Genomic DNA, 22248 nt, shown 5'->3' with positions numbered 1-22248 from the left:
GAACTGTACTGGTCGGAGCCAACGGTGGAGAGGAGGGGAATGGAGAGGTTTCTCGACGGGCTATCTTTCCCGAAGGTGCAGGAGGAGCAGGTGGAGGGGTTGGGGGCGCCGATTGAGCTGGAGGAGCTGGTTAAGGAGATCTGGCAGATGCAGTCAGGGAAGGCGCCGGGGCCGGATGGGTTCCCGGTGGAGTTTTACAAAAAGTTTGTGGACCTAGTGGGCCCCTTGCTGGTGCGGACACTTAATGAGGCGTGGGAAGGGGGGACTTTGCCGCCGACGATGTCGCGGGCGCTGACTTCTTTAATCTTAAAGAGGGACAAGGACCCCCAGCAGTGTGGTTCATACAGGCCCATATCTCTCCTTAATGTGGATGCCAAGGTGCTGGCAAAGATCCTGGCCACCAGGATAGAGGACTGTGTGCCAGGGGTTGTACACGAGGACCAGACAGGTTTTGTTAAGGGAAGGCAGCTGAACACGAATGTGCGGAGATTGTTGAATGTCATCATGATGCCAGCGATTGAGGGGGAGGCTGAGATAGTGGTGGCGCTAGATGCGGAGAAGGCCTTCGATAGCGTGGAGTGGGGGTACTTATGGGAGGTGTTGGGGAGGTTTGGATTTGGTGAAGGGTTTATTAGATGGTTAAGGCTGCTATATGAGGCCCCGATGGCGTGTGTGGCCACGAATGGGAGGAGGTTGGAGTACTTCCGGCTTTACCGAGGGACCAGGCAGGGTTGCCCCCTGTCCCCCTTGTTGTTTGCATTGGCAATCGAACCGTTGGCGATGGCGTTGAGGGATTCAGGAAGGTGGAGGGGTTTGGTGCATGGTGGGGAGGAACATAGGGTGTCGTTGTATGCCAATGACCTGCTACTGTATGTGGCGGACCCGGTGGGAGGGTTGCCGGGGGTGATGGAGCTGCTAGCTGAGTTTGGGACCTTTTCAGGCTATAAACTAAATCTCGGCAAGAGTGAGGTGTTTGTGGTGCACCCTGGGGACCAGTAGGAGGGAATTGGTAGGCTCTCGCTTAGGAGGGCAGGGGAGAGTTTTAGGTACCTGGGGTGCAGGTGGCCAGGGACTAGGGGACTCTTCACAAGCATAATTTCACCAGGCTTGTGGATCAGATGGAGGAGGAGTTCAAGAGGTGGGACATGCTGCCATTGTCGTTGGCTGGGAGGGTGCAGTCCGTCAAAATGACGGTGCTTCCGAGGTTCTTGTTCCTCTTTCAGTGCCTGCCCATCTTCGTCCCCAGGGCCTTCTTTAGGAGGGTGACTAGCAGTATTTTGAGCTTCGTGTGGGCACATGGGACTCCGAGAGTGAACAGGGTTTTCCTGGAGCGAGGGAGAGATAGAGGCGGGCTGGCACTGCCCAACCTTTTGGGGTATTATTGGGCAGCCAATGTGTCAATGGTGCGTAAATGGGTGATGGGGGGGGGGTGTTCTTTACCGTTTCTATTTTTTTTTTCCTATGGTTATTTAACTTAATATTGTGTTAACTTTAGGTGTTGTTAATATGTTTTGTTGTTCATTAAGGATGGGCGAATGTTTATGACTGTTATCATTATTGTTATTGTTGGTATTTTATTGCGGTTCGTTGTTATATAAATACAACATTTTTCAATAAAAATTATTTTTTTTAAAAACAGTGTCAGCTGCCCACATTCTCAAAGTCCAGTTTAGGAGTGAAAATGCAGGGTTTAAGGATAAATGATGGGAACACAGGATTCAGAGGGACTGTGTCCTCTAAGTGCCAGACACCTGTTATCCCCATGGTGGGCATCACCATCCAGTTGACCCTGCCCATGAGGGATGGCCGACAATCAAAACCTCCTGTCAGAACCATCAGTGATGTAGAAAATGAGGAGGGGCCAACAAGGCGAGAGGCCAGAGGTGACTTTAACAGGGTGAGACCATTGACTGGGGCCAGCCTGCAATAGAGATGTCAGTGAGTGGTAGCCACTGGGTAAGCTGTAGGACTGGCTGCTTCCAGGACCGGGATCCAATGGGCGAGGAGAGATACTAAAGTTAAATGACTGTGACACCAACCTGACTATCTACGTCTCTCCTTTTCTCTATCATCCCTCGCAGCTTAGGGAGCCAGTGAATCAGGCAATTCTACTCATTACAGCGCTGGAGGAGCACAGACTCCATCAGCAATGAATGACAAATACCAAGGAACATCCAGCACCAGGAGACCAGGTGGTCGCAGGGCCTGCCCAAGAGGTGGAGGCTGCATCAGCTGGACATGGGGCTCAAAGGTGAAGGAGAGCAAAGGTATACAAGACCCTGTGTCCTTCATGGGGCTGTCAGACAACATGTGCCACAGGAGACTCTGCCTCACCAGGGAGACAGTGCGGTGCCTGAGCCACATTCTTCCCAACGTGGCACCATGTGCAAAGGAGAGGACACCAGCTCCCTGTGGCTTTGACGGTCATGGAAGCCCTCAACCTCTCCGCGATAGGTTCAATCCAGGGTTCCATGGGTGATATTGTAGTCATCCGCCATAAATGCATCCGTGAGATTATGCAAGGGCATCGGGCTTCATCCATGTGAACCTGGACCAGGTCCAGCAAGATGAGAGGACTGCGAGATTCATCACCATAGTTGGCCTGCTACAGGTGCAAGGGCGATCGACTGCACTCATATCACTCTACACGCCCTGTGGTATCAGGGAGTCCCATTGATCAACAGCAAGAGGTTCGACTCCCTTAATGTCCTGTTTATGTGTGACCACTAGATGAGGTTCATGCACGTGTCTACACATTTTGCAACGAGCGTGCATGACCATGGGCAATCGTAAATCCCTGGAATATTGGAGGGTCACCCTCTATCACACACTGGTTGGCACTGTGAGCCTCATTGTAGTGGACCTCTGCTTCGGTCTCAGGCCTCCGCACTGGCATCATCAGCCAGTGGCTCAGCAAATAACCTTTATCCCTAACAAGCCTGCAGCCTAGGGTGACCCTCCAATATTCCAGAAATTGACCATTGCCCAAGAATGGAGTGGTCATGTTTGAGTGAGGTTTGGCCTGAGATCCTTTTGTCCCTTAGAACTCGCAGGGGTTTAGGGGTGTGCGTCTACGGCTCACTTATTAATACCTGAGCCCTTTCAGGATTTATGTAACTTTCACTTTGAGTGGGCCTGACCGTTTGCTGGCATTGAGGGCCTGTAAGAAGAGCTGTGTTCACGAAAGTGAGGCTTTAAAGTTGTGAAGAACAAGATTTTGTAACATTTAATAAAGACCCCCAGCTATCTCTGCCTTAAATTCGTCCATACCCACTCTGTGCCCCTACAATTCCTTAGCCTTGCAAACTCTCCCAATACGTCTAGGTGTATTCCTGCGATGCACATCAGGCAGCCTGCTTCCTTTGATGCCATGTTGCCGGAGATGCCCTTAGAACATAGAACGATACAGCGCAGTACAGGCCCTTCGGCCCACGATGTTGCACCGACATGGGAAGTCAAAAACTAAAGGCCATCTAACCTACACTATGTCATTATCATCCATATGCTTATCTAATAAACTTTTAAATGCCCTCAATGTTGGCGAGTTCACTACTGTTGCAGGTAGGGCATTCCACGGCCTCACCACTCTTTGCGTAAAAAACCCACCTCTGACCTCTGTCCTATATCTATTACCCCTCAATTTAAGGCAATGTCCCCTCGTGCTAGCCACCTCCATCCAGCTCTCACTGTCCACCCTATCTAACCCTCTGATCATTTTGTATGCCTCTATTAAGTCACCTCTTAACCTTCTTCTCTCTAACGAGAACAACCTCAAGTCCATCAGCCTTTCCTCATAAGATTTTCCCTCCATACCAGGCAACATCCTGGTAAATCTCCTCTGCACCCGTTCCAAAGCTTCCACGTCCTTCCTATAATGAGGCGACCAGAACTGTTCGCAATACTCCAAATGTGGCCGTACCAGAGTTTTGTACAGCTGCAACATGACCTCATGGCTCCGGAACTCAATCCCTCTACCAATAAAGGCCAACACACCATAGGCCTTCTTCACAACCCTATCAACCTGGGTGGCAACTTTCAGGGATCTATGTACATGGACACCGGGATCCCTCTGCTCATCCACACTGCCAAGAATTTTACCATTAGCCAAATATTCCACATTCCTGTTTTTCTTTCCAAAGTGAATCACCTCACACTTCTCTACATTAAACTCCATTTGCCACCTCTCAGCCCAGCTCTGCAGCTTATCTATGTCCCTCTGTAACCTGCAACATCCTTCCACACTGTCTATAACTCCACCGACTTTAGTGTCGTCTGCAAATTTACTCGCCCAACCTTCTGTGCCCTCCTCTAGGTCATTTATAAAAATGACAGACAGCAACGGCCCCAGAACAGATCCTTGTGGTACGCCACTCGTAACTGAACTCCATTCTGAACATTTGCCATCAACCACCACCCTCTGTCTTCTTTCAACTAGCCAATTTCTGATCCACATCTCTAAATCACCCTCAATCCCCAGCCTCCGTATTTTCTGCAATAGCCGACCGTGGGGAACCTTATCAAACGCTTTACTGAAATCCATATACACCACATCAACCGTTCTACCCTCGTCTACCTGTTCAGTCACCTTCTCAAAGAAAGGCGCATGTCCTCTGGAGCGTGGGACCCTGGAGAGCCCTGCCTACTTTTGCAAGGGATTGCTGTTACCACATCATGCTGTTCGGCCCACTGCCCCTGAATTGCGCTGGTATCAGGAAGGAGGGATTCAATTGGACTGGTCATTCTCAGGCTCTTCTGTGTGGAAGGCCCCTGGATGTGCTACAGCAGTTCCTCTTCCCTCCGGGTACTCGTGGGACCCTAGGCTACTCCATGGGATGGAGGGGCAGCTGGAGTGAGCTCTGGAAGTCTCAATGTCATCTGGCACCGGCAGTCCTGGAGGTCCACCATCGTCTGAACCATACAGTTGAATCCGTCAGCCATGGTCCTCAGAGACAAAGCCATGCTTTGGAGTTCTCCATTCATGGATCTGACCTCTTGCCCCAGGCTTTCCACTGCAGATACCATTCTTGCAGTATTGACCTGGGTGCCACGCATTAGATCATAGAATATACAGTGCAGAAGGAGGCCATTCGGCCCATCGACCCATTTAAGCCCTCGCTTCCACCCTATCCCCGTAACCCAATAACTCCTCCTGACCTTTTTTTTGGGTCACTAAGGGCAATTTAGCATGGCCAATCCACCTAACCTGCACGTCTTTGGACTATGGGAGGAAACCGGAGCACCCGGAGGAAACTCATGCAGACACGGAGAGAACGTGCAAACTCCGCACAGACAGTGACCCAGTGGGGAATCGAACCTGGGACCCTGGCGCTGTTTAGCCACAGTGCTATCCACTTGTGCTACCGTGCTGCCCTCCTTCCTGAGACCAGCGCAATTCAGGGGCAGTGGGCCGAACAGCATTGCCAGCACCATCTCCTGTGATAGAAGGCTTTGGTACTTCTCCATTCAGCCTTGCAATCACTGAAATGTCGCTGACAATCCCTCCTGGTATTCCTGGCGCTGCCTTTGCATCTCCAGCAGCTGAGGGACAAACGTATCCAGATGCACGGCACCTGGCTGGGGCACAACTCTGTCCTGGGGTCTAGTAGACCTCTGACTGTCTGATTGGACATGTTTAGCGTTCTGTTTCCAATCACTTCTCGCATACTTTCAATTGAAAGTTTAGCTACTACAGCAGCATTCATAAAGTTTGGATGTTAGCAATTTTTCCTTTCCACGCACAATTCTTTCACCCAACTGTTCTAAATTCCTTCTGTCATTGATTATCCCAAACACCTTTTTAAAAATAAATTTAGAGTACCCAATTAATTTTTTTCAATTAAGGACCAATTTAGCGTGGCCAATCCACCTACCCTGCACATCTTTGGGTTGTTAGGGCGAAACCCACGCAAACACAATAAGAATGTGCAAATTCCATACGGACAGTGACCCAGAGCCGGGATCGAACCTTGAACATCAGCATTGTGAGGCAGCAGTGCTAACAACTGCGCCACCGTACTGCCCAAACACTTTTTAAAAATCTCTTTCTGTAGTTTTTGGGCTGCTTCTTTCAATTTCCTCTAAATTTGACATCACTCAATTTACATTGGGTTTTGTAATCCAAGTCATTGAGGTAACTAAGAGACAGTAATGGTCCCAGAACTAAACCTGAGGTACTTCATTCTGTATTTGTCCATGACCTGTCAATACTCCACCTCACCCACATCCTCTCTCTTCTACCCATCATCCAATTTCTTAACCATACCCATGTTTTATCCTAAACCTTCAACGCTTTGATCTTACAGTTCCACATGACATATTATTAATTGTCAACTGCTTTTCAGAAGTCACGGTACAGATCATCTTAAGGTTTACCATGGTTGACTTAGGTTGTTGAGTTAGGTTACTTCTGCAAAGTAATCAAAGTGGTTGTTAAGGCATGAACTTTCCCTTCAAAAGTTATGTTGACTGCTGATCACTAGGCTATACAGGTAATCCTGAAGCTTGCTTATCATAATTGATCACATTATTTTACATGGAATCAATGCAAGGCTGATGGAGCTGATCATTGGTTCTGATCACTTCAGCCTATTTCCAATATTCTGGTACCTTTGCCAATGTTCTCGTAACAATTATCTGTAGCTTGCTTTTCAACCTTGTGATTTTTTTTGTTTTAAGCTTTTTTCTGTTTTGCTAGGATTTTGTTCTACTTTGGTATTTTTTTCTTTGGAGAGGGCATAGTTGACCTTTTCTAAAGGGTTTTCTTAGGGACTTTTCCCCCTCTGAACTGTTTTTTGAATTGCTTTGTTAAATGTCAGTTAACACTTTCAGTAGTATGTACATTTATCCTGAAAGGGTGTTTGCTGTGTTCAACAATTTTTCCTCTGCACCCAAACGCTGGTTGTCAATGAACCAGAAATCTCAAAGAAGCATTGGTGAGATGTATGTTCCATAGAATCCAGGAGGCATTATCCCATTTAAAGTACTGTAAAGAAACTTAACTAGGAAAATGTGGAATCACAGATGCCTGCATGGAGGAACTCTCTACATTTTGTGGCATTATACAAATGTACAGCATGTGAAGAGTTAATGTTGTGTTAAGCCTAACCACTAGACGGAGCCAAGGAACAGTACTATAAAATCTACAGGGAGGTGATTAGACTGGGGCTGACGAAGATAAGATTCATAGTGTAGCGCAGAGTTAGTTAAGATATAATAGTGCTGTTGAAAACTCACCACTATTCTTAGAATTCCCCCTATACAAAAAAGGGCCGACATTCTAAATGGTGAACAGGGATTCTCACTCCCTGACTCCGATGCAGGCTTCGGTGGGTGCTATTCAGGTCAAACTATATTTTCAAGTTATCCCCCGGTATAACCTATACCTTCACCGAAGATTTTATCTACTTACCACTTAGTAGCATCGATGTCCTGGGTCCTGCATTGCTAAGTAAGTAAAGTAGACTTTAGGAATAACCACTATATCAGGTTAAATTAAGTTATTTTATTATTATATTTTTTCTTTTAAAAGCTGCAAACACTTTCTTTACAGAAAGGTAAAAAGATCTTGCTTCTGGATCCTTCTGGTTGGTTGAAGGGACCTTCAGGCCCACCTTGACAATCAATCTTCTTTAAAGTCTGGTCTTCTTGAGATGTATTCGCTGGTTAGCTTAGTTGCTGTGTCTTGTCGATCCCATGTACTGAGCTATAAGAGCTGGCTCTGTTAGCTATCTCTCAGCTGACTCTGACTCCTGTTTAAATTCTAGTCTTCCTTAGATGTATAGCTGTTTTAGCTCGGCTGCTTGTCTTATCTTTCCCATGACCGAACTGTGAAAGCTGAATCTGCTTCTCTTGTTTCTTCTCTCTCTGAGTTGTGGTTCTGCTCTGGGTTTATATTCTCTTTCTAGTAGTTATTCAGTTTTTATGACCTTATTGTAAATTAACTTATTTCACTTTGATTGTAAAAAGTATCTTTGATCTAAACATTCTAATGCAACTAAGTATTCATTTTGGGCATAACCTCACCTCTCAGATCTGATTACATTGTCCTTTGTGATGTTCAAAGTTCCTTTGTGATATTCAAAATGGTTTGGTTTCAAGAGGTGTTACTTTTAATTCCTGCCATTTCAATAGTTTAATTTTCCAATTGTGTCCCAACTTTGACTTTGATTTTGGCTCTAAATTATGTTTCTCATAGACAGGTTGTCTCCAATTTTCTTTAATTTACTTGATGTTAGTAGAATTTCGCACTTAGAATTGACACCAAATTCAACTGAACCTCATCCTTTCCTTTCCAGCTGTTTACTAAGAAAGTTAATTTTAATTAAGGTGTGAACCATTGTTTTTAACTTCATACAAGAATCCTGTGTGTTTGCTAAGCCTGCTTGAGAGAAGAAATCTGCATTTTTTAATCCTACTTTTTGCAGCTGCTATTAACCTTTCATGGGATCTTTCCCTGTATTCTCTCAGGTTTCTCTCAGACCAGATATTGCCAGACTTCAATGTTTCAAATGACACATTTTTCTGTATTTTCAACAACAATAGTTATAACTAGTCGATAGAGATAGTGACCGGGATACTCCTGGAATTAGCAGGGCGGCCCGTACCAGCGCTAAGAGCGGTGTGAACCACTCCGGCGTCGGGCCGCCCAGAAGTTGCAGAATCCTCTGCACTTCCGGGGGCTAGGCCGGCGCTGGAGGGGTTGGCGCTGCGCCAACCGGCACCAAAGAGCCTCCGCCGGCCGGCGCGGGTTGGCACATGCGCAGGACCGCCGGCGTGTTTCCTGCGCATGCGCAGGGGGTTTCTTCTCCGCGCCGGCCTCTGTAAGGCTCCGCCATGGCTGGTGCGGAGAGAAAGAGTGCCCCCACGGCACAGGCCGGCCCGCAGATCGGTGGACCCCAGTCGCGGGCCACGCCACGGTGCCCCCCCCCCCCCCCGGGGGGCAGGATCCCCCCGCACCCCACACCCACACCCCCCTGAGGACCCGCTAGACACCCGATAAGCCAGGTCCCGTGAGGATGGACCATGTCCATTTCATGTCAGCGAGACTGGCCAGAAACAGGTGGCCGCTCGGCCCATCGAGGCCCGGATAATTGTCGGGGGGACAGCTGCCAACACTCCCCGACTGGCACGGTGCGATCCCTGCCCCCACCCAAAAACGGGCGCCGGAGAATTCAGCAGCCGGCATTGAAGCGGCGGGTGGGATTCACGCCGCCCCCCGGCGATTCTCCGACCTGGCGGGGGGTCAGAGACTCCGGCCCAGTGTTAGTGAGGGTAGTTTAATTCTGACATGTATGTTTGCTGTTCAGAATAAGTGTGGAACTCAAATTTAGTAGTGCTAATAAAATTAGTTTTGTGTGATCAGTATGTCTTCCATCCTCGAAACCCCTCACAAAGATCAGCACACATTTGTCTCCCTATTTTCATGGGTATGTTAATATGTGAGTAGATTTTAACTTTCACTGCTGGATGGAAAACTGGCAGTAGCACCCACATGGTTATTTCCAATCAAAAGTGAACGTTGGAAAGCGATCCTCTTCTTTTCCGACCACCAGACTTTTAAGATAAATGTTCGTCTTGAGATGAAATTCCAGAGATAAGCTTGCATCTTCGCTGGAAGATGGTTGCTAAACTTGAGCAAATAAAATGCTGCTGTAAAATATCCCTGATGATATATATCTTCCATTAATTTTCACCTTTTGACATTATTTTCCAGCTACAGTACTGTGCTAGTCTGAGTAATCATTCCAAACGACACTTCTGTTTCTTCTCCCTTTCTGACAGAAAATGTGTTGGCGTTTTTTGCTGTGGGCCTAACGAACTCTCCAAGGAACTTCACAAGCTCAGCAACACAACCAGCTCACATGGAACAAAATTTGAGTACAACAAAGAATCTTTCTCCTGAAAATCACTGAGAGGGTACAGCCACGAAAACTTGAAGTGCAATTATTTAGCTGACATGGTAGTCAGCAGGATCCACCTTAGACAATCTCCAGTCACCAAAGAGGGAACCATATTGAATTAAAATAAATTCAGTAGTTGGCATTGCACAGGTACAAATTTATATGTTGGGTTGCCAATGTCAGTTGACCAATTGGTATTTTTTTCAGTATCAGTAGGTGAAACGGGATATTTTGTTTCCATTTTAACAATATTATGGAAGGTTGGGATTGTTATTGCAATTTTAGCAAATCTATTATAAAATAATTTACATTAGATGCAGAACTCAACTCTGACATATGGTGATGGGGGAAATTGGATGCTCTGCTATGAAAGGTCAGTGATTTTAAAACAGTCCACAACTTGTGCGCATTCATTACTTCCCCATACCACCTTAATTAGTGTAGTCTCCTGTAGCTGGCTGAGAAGCAAATGCCCTTATCTCATTTATACTCCCAAGTACTGGATATTAAAGCATATTTATTATATTAGTAGAATAGCTGACAAGTACAGTTCTGTGTTTCTATTTGCTCAGAATCTATGACCTGACCATTATAATACACATGCAAGTTCAGTTCATTGCAATTATTCCAGCTAGCTTTCAATACCGTTGAACCCTATCTACTCAATTTGTGCTTCTTGCAAAATAATTACAGGATAGTCTTTTGATCAGATCTTACTCAGAGGAGGATGGATGGTAAATTGGAGAGTTAAAAAAATAGTATTTTAAAAGACTGAGCCAACGCTAAATGTTGAATAGCTTCTGTCCTTTTAATTTTTCGCATCACATAAAAACTCTACAGTAGTGGAAAGACCTTGGTATCGACATTCGAAAGTGCTGAAAATGATGATTTTGTGGTGCATCAATTTAATGCATTAACACCTTGTACCAGTCAGTGTTAAATTACAGGTTGTGTCAGAGGCTTTCTATCTCAGCCAGCTGTCATACATGGTGAAACAAAACATTAAAAAATCTAAAGGGAAAGTCAGCCTGACCTACTCTCACACACATCCTATTAGAAGATTGAATGACAGCTTTGGCAGGGATCGTGTAGTGGGTTTTTAAGGCATCTCTTGGCAGAGGCATGACATGAGGGGCCGAAGAAAAAGTTATTGAGAAGCAAAATCAATACAAATTCAGAAGAGGAAGAATCGATATGTTTAATCATTGTTAAAAAAACGTTGTCAGCAAATCGCTAATGTTCAATGCTAGAAAGGAACATCTCATTTTGTATAAAAGGAGGGAGCTAGTTAACTCATTCAACTTTCAGCATTGTACAACCAAAACTGATTATTTGACGGGTTATTTCTGTGAGTTTCTATCCTTTTGATTTTTCAACTTGCATGGGTATGTACATACTGTGCTTCTGTGTACGTACTGAACTAAAGGGCACATGTGGATTAAAGGGCACATGTGGGCAAAGTTATTTGGCCAGTAGGAAAAAACACTTCACAACTTCCTGCTTCCTACTTTCTAAGTAGAAGGGCTGACATCAGGAACACCCTAATTGGCATCTCTCCACTAACCTAGTTAATTAAAATAACATCTATCCTGGACCACAGTTCTGGAAAACAAATTGTAAACGTACAGTGGGTACAAGTTGATGCCAACACCCTTGTCTTTCCCAGAATAACATAAAGCCTTTCCTTTGTGATAGAAACCATGCAGTGTTATAATTTATTTTCATCGCAAAACATGGGCCAGAATTCAGCGGGGGATTTTGTTTTAATAATTTGTTCGCAATTTCTCACAACTGTCGAGTGTAAAATAAAAGAGAGCCCAACATCAAATAGACAGAAGTAAATGGTTAGTTCATGTGTTTTCGGGCTTTTCTATCCAGATATTGACATATTAAATGTTAGCCAAATCAAACGCTTTGCAGCCAGAGTTTCTTATTCAGCCAATGATCTTAAGCATAACTCCCATCATTTATGTTCACATTGCAATGTCATTTAGAATTATTCACAAATCAGTGGGTAAGGGATTGTGGTGGACAAGTTTTAGTAATTGATATGTATAATTTTAAAATTTAAAAAATCCTAATTAGCTTTTACAATACAATTTACAATAAACAGAAGCCATCTGATTAACACTGGTTGGGACGAATGACAAAATATATTCAATAAAGTTTGTGATATTGTCGCACTCTGTGACTAGATAGAACATCTCACTCTGCCGTAAAAGTATTGCTGAAGTTCTTGTACATCACTATACAAAATCTCAACTGTGTAGCGAAGACCAGAAACTGTCGGCATTTTCCTGTCAAGATCTTTATCTGATATAACAATATTAATAGTAAAAAAGTCTGCTTCCACACCAGAACTTGCATTTATATTTGAACAGTTCCAGGCCAAGAGTGTGTGGCATTTATATTTTGGTTTACTTGATATTATTTCTGATCTGCATGTCACTGTGAATAAAATGAACAGGCATTTTGTAATGAACCACAATTCCTTAAGCTTTCAAAGACAACTGGTCAAAACCAAAATATGGGGGAAATCTTTCAAAAATAATGGAAGTTCTGTTGACTGGTTTCATTGACGATGCATTGATTTCTGCTTCGTACTTAAGTAATAGTCTGTTAAAGTGTTACCACATGAAGTGTGTAATAATGACAATAAATATTGGAATCTTCGTTATCTCAGGGTAGGGGGAATTGTGGCCAATTCACAGCTGCGGATATTACACTTTTTTAACAGTCTTAAAAATGGAAGCATGAATTTGTAATTCCTTTCTCAGGAATATTAGAATGGCACCATCCAGTATGGTTCAGACCAGGGACGCAGTATAAGGAAGCAAACAGGGTTTTGTAAAATTACAATAAACAAATAGGTCATCAGGTTTCCTGAAAGAAATTCTTTTGATTACCATCTACATTGCCAGATTCGGGCCTTCCCAATATTAATACATTCTTTCCGCTTTAAATGGTTATTCTTTCCCCATTAGTTGTTGAAGAGCAACATTGCCTCCTGCCTTTTCTCCCTCCGCTTCTATCAATATTCATAACTAGCTGGTTATTTTTGGAGGGCCATTTCTAAAAACTGAACTGGAATCTCACAGTCACTTAGAATCCATAAAATTCCGACAGTGCAGAAGGTGGTCATTTGGCCCATTGAGTCTGCACTGGTCCTCTGAAAACACCCTACCGAAGCCCACTCCCCCACCCTATCTTAGGGCACTAAGGGGCAACTTAGCATTACCAATCCTCCTAACCTGCACATCTTTGGACTGACATACAACTCTAATTCTAAATCCTTTTGAAAATTTGTCATTGGTTGATACTGAGAATGCCTGTAGAATTATATTAAATGAGAGATTCCAAGTTTCCTTATGCTCCAAAGCGAATTATTGAATATGTTTAGTGAGAGCAGTAAAATAATGTTTAAAGATTCTCAGGGACAACTTTGCTACAGGATTGATTATAGCTTTCTTATTCACAGTATTGTTTTGTCTGATGACTGAAAATGCCTCAACCCACTCTGTCAGTTCTAATTATGTTCATACATAAAAGTTTGATGTTCCACATGTAATAAAGTGCATAACTTTCTGAATTTGCTTACTTTAATTCAATTTATTTTCCACATCTTCCTGAAATTGACACCTAGCAAAATAGCAAATTTGCTGTAAGTTTGCTGTATTTATTTTCATATTGAGTCTGGCTGTGAAGGATTGGATTAAATACCAATATTAAAGTGTATTGGAACATTACCACCTGCTGGAATTTCAGCGGCATTACAATGGAAACACAGGGCTCAATGTTCCGGATGATGCCAAAGCCATTTAAAAATGATGGGTGAGACCCAATCTTTGGATTCCTGCCCCAGTCCCAGAACCGTCAATTTGTACCAGCACAGGAGGAGGGTGCACTCCCGAACTGGCCAGTTTCATTGCGAGTGTAGATATTGCCTAGTCCTTGACAGTTTTCGTGGAATTAGGCCAGTTTCTCCATGACTCGTGGTTCATGGCTCATGAAAGGATTTGTGAATAGTCTGGATTAATCAAGCCTTTGAAAAGGCGACTTCAAAAGTTCTTATTCAAGCCCTCCCGCCATTCACCTTGGCTCCTCACATCCTCCATGTCAGCTCAATGCCAACTCATGCCCCAGACACTCCCATGGCCCCTCAAGCTCTGTTGCCAAATCAATGGTAACTTATGCCCCTTCCATGCCCATTCATGTCAGAGTAAACTATACATAACCAATGGGCCTTATAATAAAGGCAAGTTTGTAACTGCCAAGGTACAAAACCCATTAAGAAATGTTCTTTTAAAAGAAACTGCTGTGCCTCCAAACCTATAAAAATGTCAATCAGGCAGACCATTGAAGTATCAATAATGGAGGCTTCAAACACTTCACACCTCTTAATCTTGTACCAATAGAGAAAACAATCACAGAAAGAGCAACTTGTTATCGCAACTTAAAGATGCCAGTCAAGCAAAGTTAACAGTTCACTTCACTTTGCAAAAGAATTCCTGCTGAGCCCAAAGCATGTATAAATGAAGGAGGACAAAAAAAACCAGATCTGGGAATTGTTAACTATGGGTGGAATTCTCCCAAGCCCCTGCCGATGGGTCAATGTTGGGCGTGGAGGGAAAATATGGCGGAAGGCCCAGAAATCCGTTTTGTGCCGTGTTAATTTTTACAGCAGGATCTATCCCTGGTGTCCGCCATAGTTGGATTGGAAAACCCGCCAGAGGTTAACGTGAACCTTATTTGCATCCTGTTAATGGGATGCAGCTGAAGGCCCAATGCCCTCATGCCAAATTTTCTGTGATATCAGTGGGAAAACATGCTGGTGTGAAACAGGTTCAGGATGACATGGATTGCAAATGTCAGGTCTCATCTGAACAATGCCTTGGGCTGCCTCAGGAGTTCAGGATGGAGGCCGCACACAATCCTGTATCCTGGAAGACTGCAGCACTGGGTTGAGGAGCATCAGCAAATGGACCTTCCAAATTCGGTGCCTTGGAGGGGGTTCCATCTTTCAGTCCCAGAATGTTCCTGGAGATCTGTCTTCATTCTTTAACAGTGGGTCAGTGATGCTTGCCACGTTCTCAATATGGCGCCCGACACAACGGCAGACTACACTCCATCCAGGCCTGCCTGATTACTGACTATCCCGTGAAACACCCGGGTGCATAATTAATTAGGTCAGGGCTGGAAGATTTGGCGTGTTTTCCCACCTGCCTCCACAGCAGGAAACACTTCATGCTCCTGCCCCCACCACAGCACTTATTTTAAAATGGGAGAATTCCCCCTGTTTGTTTTTCAAAGAACATTTCTTAATAGAGCTTTACTTGTTTTCAGCAGTTCTATATTGCATTGGTATTAAATGATTCTGTACAAAGTGTATATTGGGTGAATATGGATGAAAGAGGTATGAGTTGGCAGGGAAAATGCTGGGCCATGGGGGAGGGGATGAGATGACATTGAGTTGGGGGGCCGTAGGGAGTGGTTGGGGATATGAGTTGGTATGAAGGGCATGCAAGGCCATGGGGAGTGGATTGGGAGTGGGTGAGGGCTAGAGGGCCTGACTCCTTTTATTACAATTGACATGAATAACCAAGGTGGGCTTTTTATATCCAACCCACCTTGGCATCTGCCCGCACCCCTCACCGTCTAGGATCTGCTTCCAGGGTTGGTGGTCTGTACTCTATCCTGTGCCCGTGTCCCAAACCCTGGGAGGGAAAATTGTGTGTGAGTTGGTGCTTCAAATCAAGATGGGTCTGTCATATCAGGAGATTTCCCAATTCGTCCTTCCCACCCAGGTAGGAAAACTCTTGCCCGTAATATATATACTTTGAAAATAAAGTATATCTTGCATTTATATAGTACCGTTCACAATTTCATGGTGGCCAATGTGCTTTACTGCTGATGTTGTACTTCTGAAATATAGGCACTGGTGTAATGATTAGTAGAAACCACATCGTAAGCGAGATGCAGACATTGCAGTTGCAGCAAGTTGCCTGGAGAATGCAGTGAGAACATTTTATCGACCCATATTGAAGTGTACACTGATATATGAAACTATAGGAATTACTGATACAATTAGCTGAAATGTAAACTGCTTGTATGTTGTGATTTATCGCAATAACCACAATGTAGTACATGCACTGGATTGGATTGAAGTGAACACCAAGGGGAGGCCAGGTGCATTCTTTGAGAATAAAGGTGTATGTGATCAGGATACAGGATCAATCGTTAGCAATCTTAGAAAAATCTGTTTCTTTGCTTCCCCTCCAGTAATACATTTTTAAACATAACATTTAGCTTCTGAATGTGCACAAGTTTTATTGTTGTGAAGTTCCATCCTTAAATCTCTCTGCCTTTCTCTCCCCCTTTAACATGCTCCATAAAACCTACCGCTTTGATGAAACCTTTAGTCACCTGTCCTAATATTGCTTTATGTAGCTCGATGTTGAATTTTATTTCTGCTCTGGCCCTTTACTCAAGTTATTTTTAATAACCCACAGAGGTAAGTACATGGATGTAGAAATAACACTCATCATACAGATCAACCCTTCCAGAAAACATTCTCTATATTTTTCACATGTGGGTTTTCTAAAAATATCAGAGATTGGGGGAGAAGAAATTTGTTAGATTTTATTTAGTTTCGCTGAAATCAAGACTCTTTTGCTAACAAAGAACAAAAGTTTGCAAATATTGATTTTATTGCCTCACAATATCTTGTCTTCAGTTACATTTTGGCTGTCCGTTTCTGCAATCTGATCAAAAACAACATTTCTGAAAGAAAATCTTTCATTACAATTCTGGCATAATTATATAAAAAGCATTTGTTAGAAAGTATTTCGTAAACAAGATGGAGACATTGAATTTAAAAAAATAATGTTGAGCTTTTGTCTCGTATAGGACAATTGCTTGAAGATTGCATAAAGAAATTTTAATTTAATCAGAAGGAGGTGTACACTGATACATGGGACCACAAGAATTCTTGATACCAGCACATGAAATGTAAGCTGCCAGTATATTGGGATACATAGCACCAATACAGCACCAGAGTAAGACATAGACTGGATTACAGTGCACTTGAAGGAAACATCAATTGGAGGCCAACCACATTGCCAAAGGGGAAGGATAGAAACAGGTGGAAATCTCATTTGCTTATTCACTCACAGTTCTTGCGAGACTTTATATAGTGGCATGGGGAGTCACCTTGGGGAAGACCATGCTTTCATTCTAAAGAGGTACATTGCAACAAATATGTGAACATCTCAAAAAAAAAATTATCAGCAGCAAACTTGTCCAGCTGTTGTCGCTGCGTTGCAAGTTTACGTTCTATGTTACCTACATTACCAATGATCCTATGCAGCAGTTTTCAAATTATTTATTCGAAGCTCATGTAGGCTTCCAATATAAGACTTGTTTGCAAATTATTTATAATTTAATTAAAGGGTTTTGAAGACTTTTAATTGCTGTTAAATATTTTGATGGTAAAATTGTTGTCAGTTCACAAAAATGTGTTTCTCTTCCCTTTTGGTTCCCCCTGGGATGCGTACAGTAGGGCTGCTCCAATTCTGTTAACCAATAAAACTCACTGTACCATGCTAATGCCAAGAAAGGAATGTGCTAATAGCTATATATTTTTTTTCAAAATGATTTTGTCAATTATTTTAGAAGTGACCTTTTGAAGAAGTGGGTCATGCAAAGCACTCTGTAATGCCTAGCTTGGACTGCTGATGGTGCTCCACAATGGTGCTTTGCAGGAATTTCAGAATTTTGACCCAGTGATATTAAAGGAATGGGTGGTTCTGCATTTAGGCGTGGCATTAGAATTCAGTTTTTAAAAAAAAATATTTTAAATAAATTTAGAGTACCCAATTCATTTTTTCCAATTAAGGGGCAATTTAGCATGGCCAATCCACCTACCCTGCACATCTTTAGGTTGTGGGGGCGAAACCCACACAAACACAGAGAGAATGTGCAAACTCCACATGGACAGTGATCCAGAGCCGGAATCGAACCTGGGACCTCAGCGCCGTAAGGTGGCAATGCTAACCAGTGCGCCACCATGCTGCCCGGCATTAGAATTCAAATGGTTCATTAGAAGTCTGCTCATTCTTAATTTTGTTTAGTGAACAGATCACTGTTGCTTTATCCAAAGTAAAGCTGAGTGACAAATACACACATCATAAAAGCACCAATGCCATGTGTATTTCAATAAATGGGTGCTCCTTTCATAGTAGCAATGGAATGATTGTTTTTGAAAATTGCACATTTCATAACTTTATTTACAATCATAAGCTTCTTGCCAACTAAAGGTCGATATGGTGAGTATGTTCATAGTTATTTGGTGTGATCTACCCAAATGAGGACAAAGTCCAGTGGTGCAATTAGCCCAGTATTTCCCATGCTGGAAGCGTCGCAAAACCCCCCCACTATCTAACGCCCATTCGGGGGCCTCAGCGGGAAACGCATGGTCCAGGCCACACTTATCCCATTCCCTGCATAAGAAGCTCCGTTCACCAAAACCCCTCAGTGCAGGGAAAGATCGGGACACCACCAATGCAACCCCAAAACTCCCCACAAACCTCAACTTACATGGAAGGGATTCCTCAGCACCCCTGCACCCCCACACCCATGCAGGTCAGCTCCCAGCCCGATACTCGCCAAGCAAAAACATTCCAGGCTGATAATCAGATGGCATTGCCAGGTTGGCACTATGAAGTTGCCAGGGTGCCACCCTGCCCAGAGGGCAAGCACCTGGGGGCCTCTGATCCTCTGGGACACCCCCACAAGTGCCGTTCTGTCTGATCCCCATTTGTGGAGACCAGTATTGAATGGTGTTCGGCCAAGATCTCAAAGGCGAGAGGGTTAGATCCCACTCCTTGGTTAGATCTCGGGAACGCATATTAGAGACTTGCTGTCTGACTCTAATATACAGATTTCCCAGCAGGTGATCCTGCCCAGAATAGGCGGGATTCACATTGTGACATCTCGCAAGATAATCTCCTATTTACTGTTAGTTCGCTATGAAATTCGCTATCAAATAACAAGAAACTACTGTGCCTTACTTAGAACATGCCAACAATAAAAACATACATACTGCCTTTAGCATAATGTAATGTTCCTCGGCCGCTCACACAACATTATAAAACAAAGTATGAAACCAAGCCACAAAGCGAGTTGCTGGCCAGAATTCTCCGTTTCAGAGACTTAAGTGCTGATGCTGGGACTGAATCGCGTGCGTTCTATGGCCCAAAAGCGGCCCTGATCCTGAAGTGATTCAGGACATCCTAACGGGCTAGCACTGGTGCCATGTGGAAAGATGTAATTCCAATGAACGCTGGCGTGTGATTCATCAGGGTCGGGACTGGCACTCGAGCTGCATATAGACACTCCACTTCCACACACTCTCACCCCATCCAAAAAGATGGCATTGGTTGTGCTGGAACACAGCCATTGCATTGATGGATAGGCTGGGGCCAGAGAGTACCCAGGGGAGGCACCCATCAGTCTGGTGGCGCGAAGTTCACAGTGGGCAGTCAGCGGCGTGTGCAGTCGCGTGGCTGCCTCGCAGGCTGCAGCAATGGTGGTCCATGCTCACCCACCCTGACCCAACAGCCCACCTCCTGGCTACCCCCGCTACTCCACCAGCCCTGGCAGAAGATCAACCCCCCCCAACCCCCAGCCAGCAGCACAACTGTCACCACACTATAGCGATGTTGGACACTTTTTGTATCCCCTCTCCCTCAGCAGCCACGGCACCTTTTCCCTGATTTTAAATAGCTCTGTGCAAAGTCCTGTGCCTGGTTGGAGCCAGTTCCCTCCAGACTCCTTGACAGTGACAACAGTGTTTCTGGCCAAATGCACAAAGCATTTCTCTGTATATCCAGCAAGCTTTTACTATATGTCGCTCCATCTCATTCCTCACCTGAGTCCCCAGCAGCAGCAGAGCTCATCAACAAGGTGCTCGAGGGAGCGTAATCCTTTCCCCTGAGTTTGACTGTGTCTCATTTGTGCCTGGTTACTTATGTGTATATTCCACCTCTACCACCCTCTATCGTGGTGCTAGTCTTGCAGCCATGCGACAACAGGTTGTGCACTGGGCTGAGTTGCTCTCCATGAACATGATATTTAGTTAGCAGCATGAAGTTTGAATGGACATGGGGTAATCATGAATCCCGATCCCGATTTTGGAGCGATCCAATTCCGTGAAGTCTTTACCACTTGGAGATTATATAATTCAATATCATTTGGAGAATATTTTTAACATTCATTTAATATTCTTTTTTAGTTTTTAAAATAAATTTAGAGTACTCGATTCATTTTTCCAATTATGGGGCAATTTAGTGTGGCCAATCTACCTAGCCTGCATATTTTTGGGTTGTGGGAGAAAAACCCACACAAATACGGGGAGAATGTGCAAACTCCACACGGTCAGTGACCCAGAGCCAGTGCTAGCCCGTTAGGATGTCCTGAATCACTTCAGGATCGGGGCTGTTTTTGGGCCATAGAACGCACGCAATTCAGTCCCGGCAAACACAGGGAGAATGTGCAAACTCCACACGGTGAGTGACACAAAGCCGGGATCGAACCTGGGATCTCTGTGCCATGAGGCAGCAGTGCTAACCACTGCAACTCATTCATTTAATATTCTGTCAGAAATAGAGTAATATTCCCATTTATACTTCCTAATTAAAAATACTCCATTGTACACTTTGCATATCTAATCTCCCCTGGAATCCACTCTGTAAGTGCATGTTTGGTTGCCTCTCTTCTTAATGAATCCAATTATATCTTTGCTTCAGGGAATCAAATAGGTTCTAACTAGTGGGTCTTAATTTTTAATCAGTTGTAAGTAGCTGGGAATTCCTTCTCACAAAAGTATTAATCAAATGCCCACAACATATAATTGCATAAATGCAAAGTAGGGGCAGCACGGTGGCACAGTGGTTAGCACTGCTTGCCTCACGGCGCCGAAGTCCCAAGTTCAATCCTGGCTCTGGGTCACTGACCATGTGGAGTTTGCACATTCTTCCCGTGTGTGCTTGGGATTCACCCCCACAACCCAAAGATGTGCAGGGTAGGTGGATTGGTCACGCTAAATTGCCCCTTATTTGGAAAAAATTAATTGGGTACTCTAAATTTAAAAAAAAATTAAAACAGAAAGAAAGAAATGCAAAGTATCCAATATATCACTTAGTTGATTGAGAAATATCAATCTAATCAACCAACTGCCGTGTAAAAATGTAAAAAACCTAAATGTGCTAAGGCAAGTCCAGCTAATTGCAGATGTCATTAGATTTCCTGCCATAAGAAAATCTGGCCAATTAGAGAGTTGATCGAGAGACAGACATTGTGGGAGGGATAATTTAAGGGGGCATTTTGATGAGGTACTGGATTGTTCCTTTTTGTTTCAGAAAGATTTCAAAATTAGACAGAGTTTGTGCCCTGAGGTCACTGTGTGATTGCAGGTTTGTCTTCCTGCAACATCAGATAGGTTCTAATTGTCATTTCACATATTAGTGGGTGTGATTTAGCGGCCTCGTCGTGCCCAACTTGTTTCGGGACCAGGTCATTGAATCGCGCAAGTGGCCTCTTGTGAGATTTGCGATGCTCAAAATACCGTGTGAGATTTAATGGAGTCTCACAGGGCAGTGCCAGGGTGCCAGAATGCTAGGTTGGGCACTGCCAGGGATCGGGGCCTTACCAGGTGGAAGGGCAGTGAGGGGGTGCTCCCTGGGGCCCCCTGAAGTTGGGAGGAGGGGGTTTGAAAAGGGGGCAGGAAGATCGGGGCAGCCAGATAAAATGGCTCCCCGATCTGCGAGGAGCCTTTCCAGCAGCGCTTGCCAGCAAGAAATGACTCTAAATGCGGCCTTGGCGGAGAAAAACTCCCGAGACCAAAATAAATGGCAAAGTGGTGTTGAATAGCAGGGTGTTTTTAGATGCTGCAGCCACTGAGAAACACCCTGCTAAATGCACCTGAAAACGGACATCAATTTTTTTCTGGTTAAATCACACCCAGCATTTCTATGTGTATCAGTAATCCAGTAGTGAAGTGACAATTCACATCGCTGTTTGGTAGGTTATACCCTGGTACTCATCATGGCCATTGAGCAGAGGCTGCCTCTCTTTAGAGGTGGAGTCTTGTTTTTTCCTCTTCTGACATACCTGTGCAATAAAACAATGAAATAACGCTGTGACAAAGCAACCAGCCACAGCAGCACTCAGCAACCAAGGCCAGATCTGCTTAGCTTCCTGGAGATAGGGGGCGATGATTTCCTGAATTGAAGGTGGTACTGAAAAATACAAGAGAGAAAAAAGGAATATCTTTTTAAAAAATCAAGCCACA

At 44.2% G+C, this 22248-nt stretch overlaps 2 protein-coding genes across 4 annotated transcripts in view; one reads left to right on the top strand and one right to left on the bottom strand.

Moving 5' to 3' along the window:
• LOC119977555 (NADPH oxidase 4) overlaps window positions 1-13481 on the top strand; it is a 239104-nt gene extending 225623 nt beyond the window's left edge. For all 3 annotated transcript variants that reach the window (XM_038818627.1, XM_038818626.1, XM_038818625.1), the window contains one exon: window positions 9781-13481. In XM_038818627.1, coding sequence (XP_038674555.1) covers window positions 9781-9901 — 121 coding nt within the window. In that variant the 3' untranslated portion in view covers window positions 9902-13481. The remainder of the gene's footprint in view (window positions 1-9780) is intronic.
• A 7471-nt stretch (window positions 13482-20952) lies between these two features.
• The window catches only part of tyr (tyrosinase), a 102608-nt gene continuing 101312 nt past the window's right edge, over window positions 20953-22248 (bottom strand). The window contains exon 5 of the mRNA XM_038819074.1: window positions 20953-22195. Coding sequence (XP_038675002.1) covers window positions 21963-22195 — 233 coding nt within the window. The 3' untranslated portion in view covers window positions 20953-21962. The remainder of the gene's footprint in view (window positions 22196-22248) is intronic.

The sequence above is a fragment of the Scyliorhinus canicula genome, chromosome 14 (assembly GCF_902713615.1).
Source record: "Scyliorhinus canicula chromosome 14, sScyCan1.1, whole genome shotgun sequence".
In the NCBI taxonomy this organism is placed as follows: Eukaryota; Metazoa; Chordata; class Chondrichthyes; order Carcharhiniformes; family Scyliorhinidae; genus Scyliorhinus; species Scyliorhinus canicula.
Note: the sequence above shows the minus strand (reverse complement) of the source record. Positions and strands in the feature narration are given on the sequence as shown.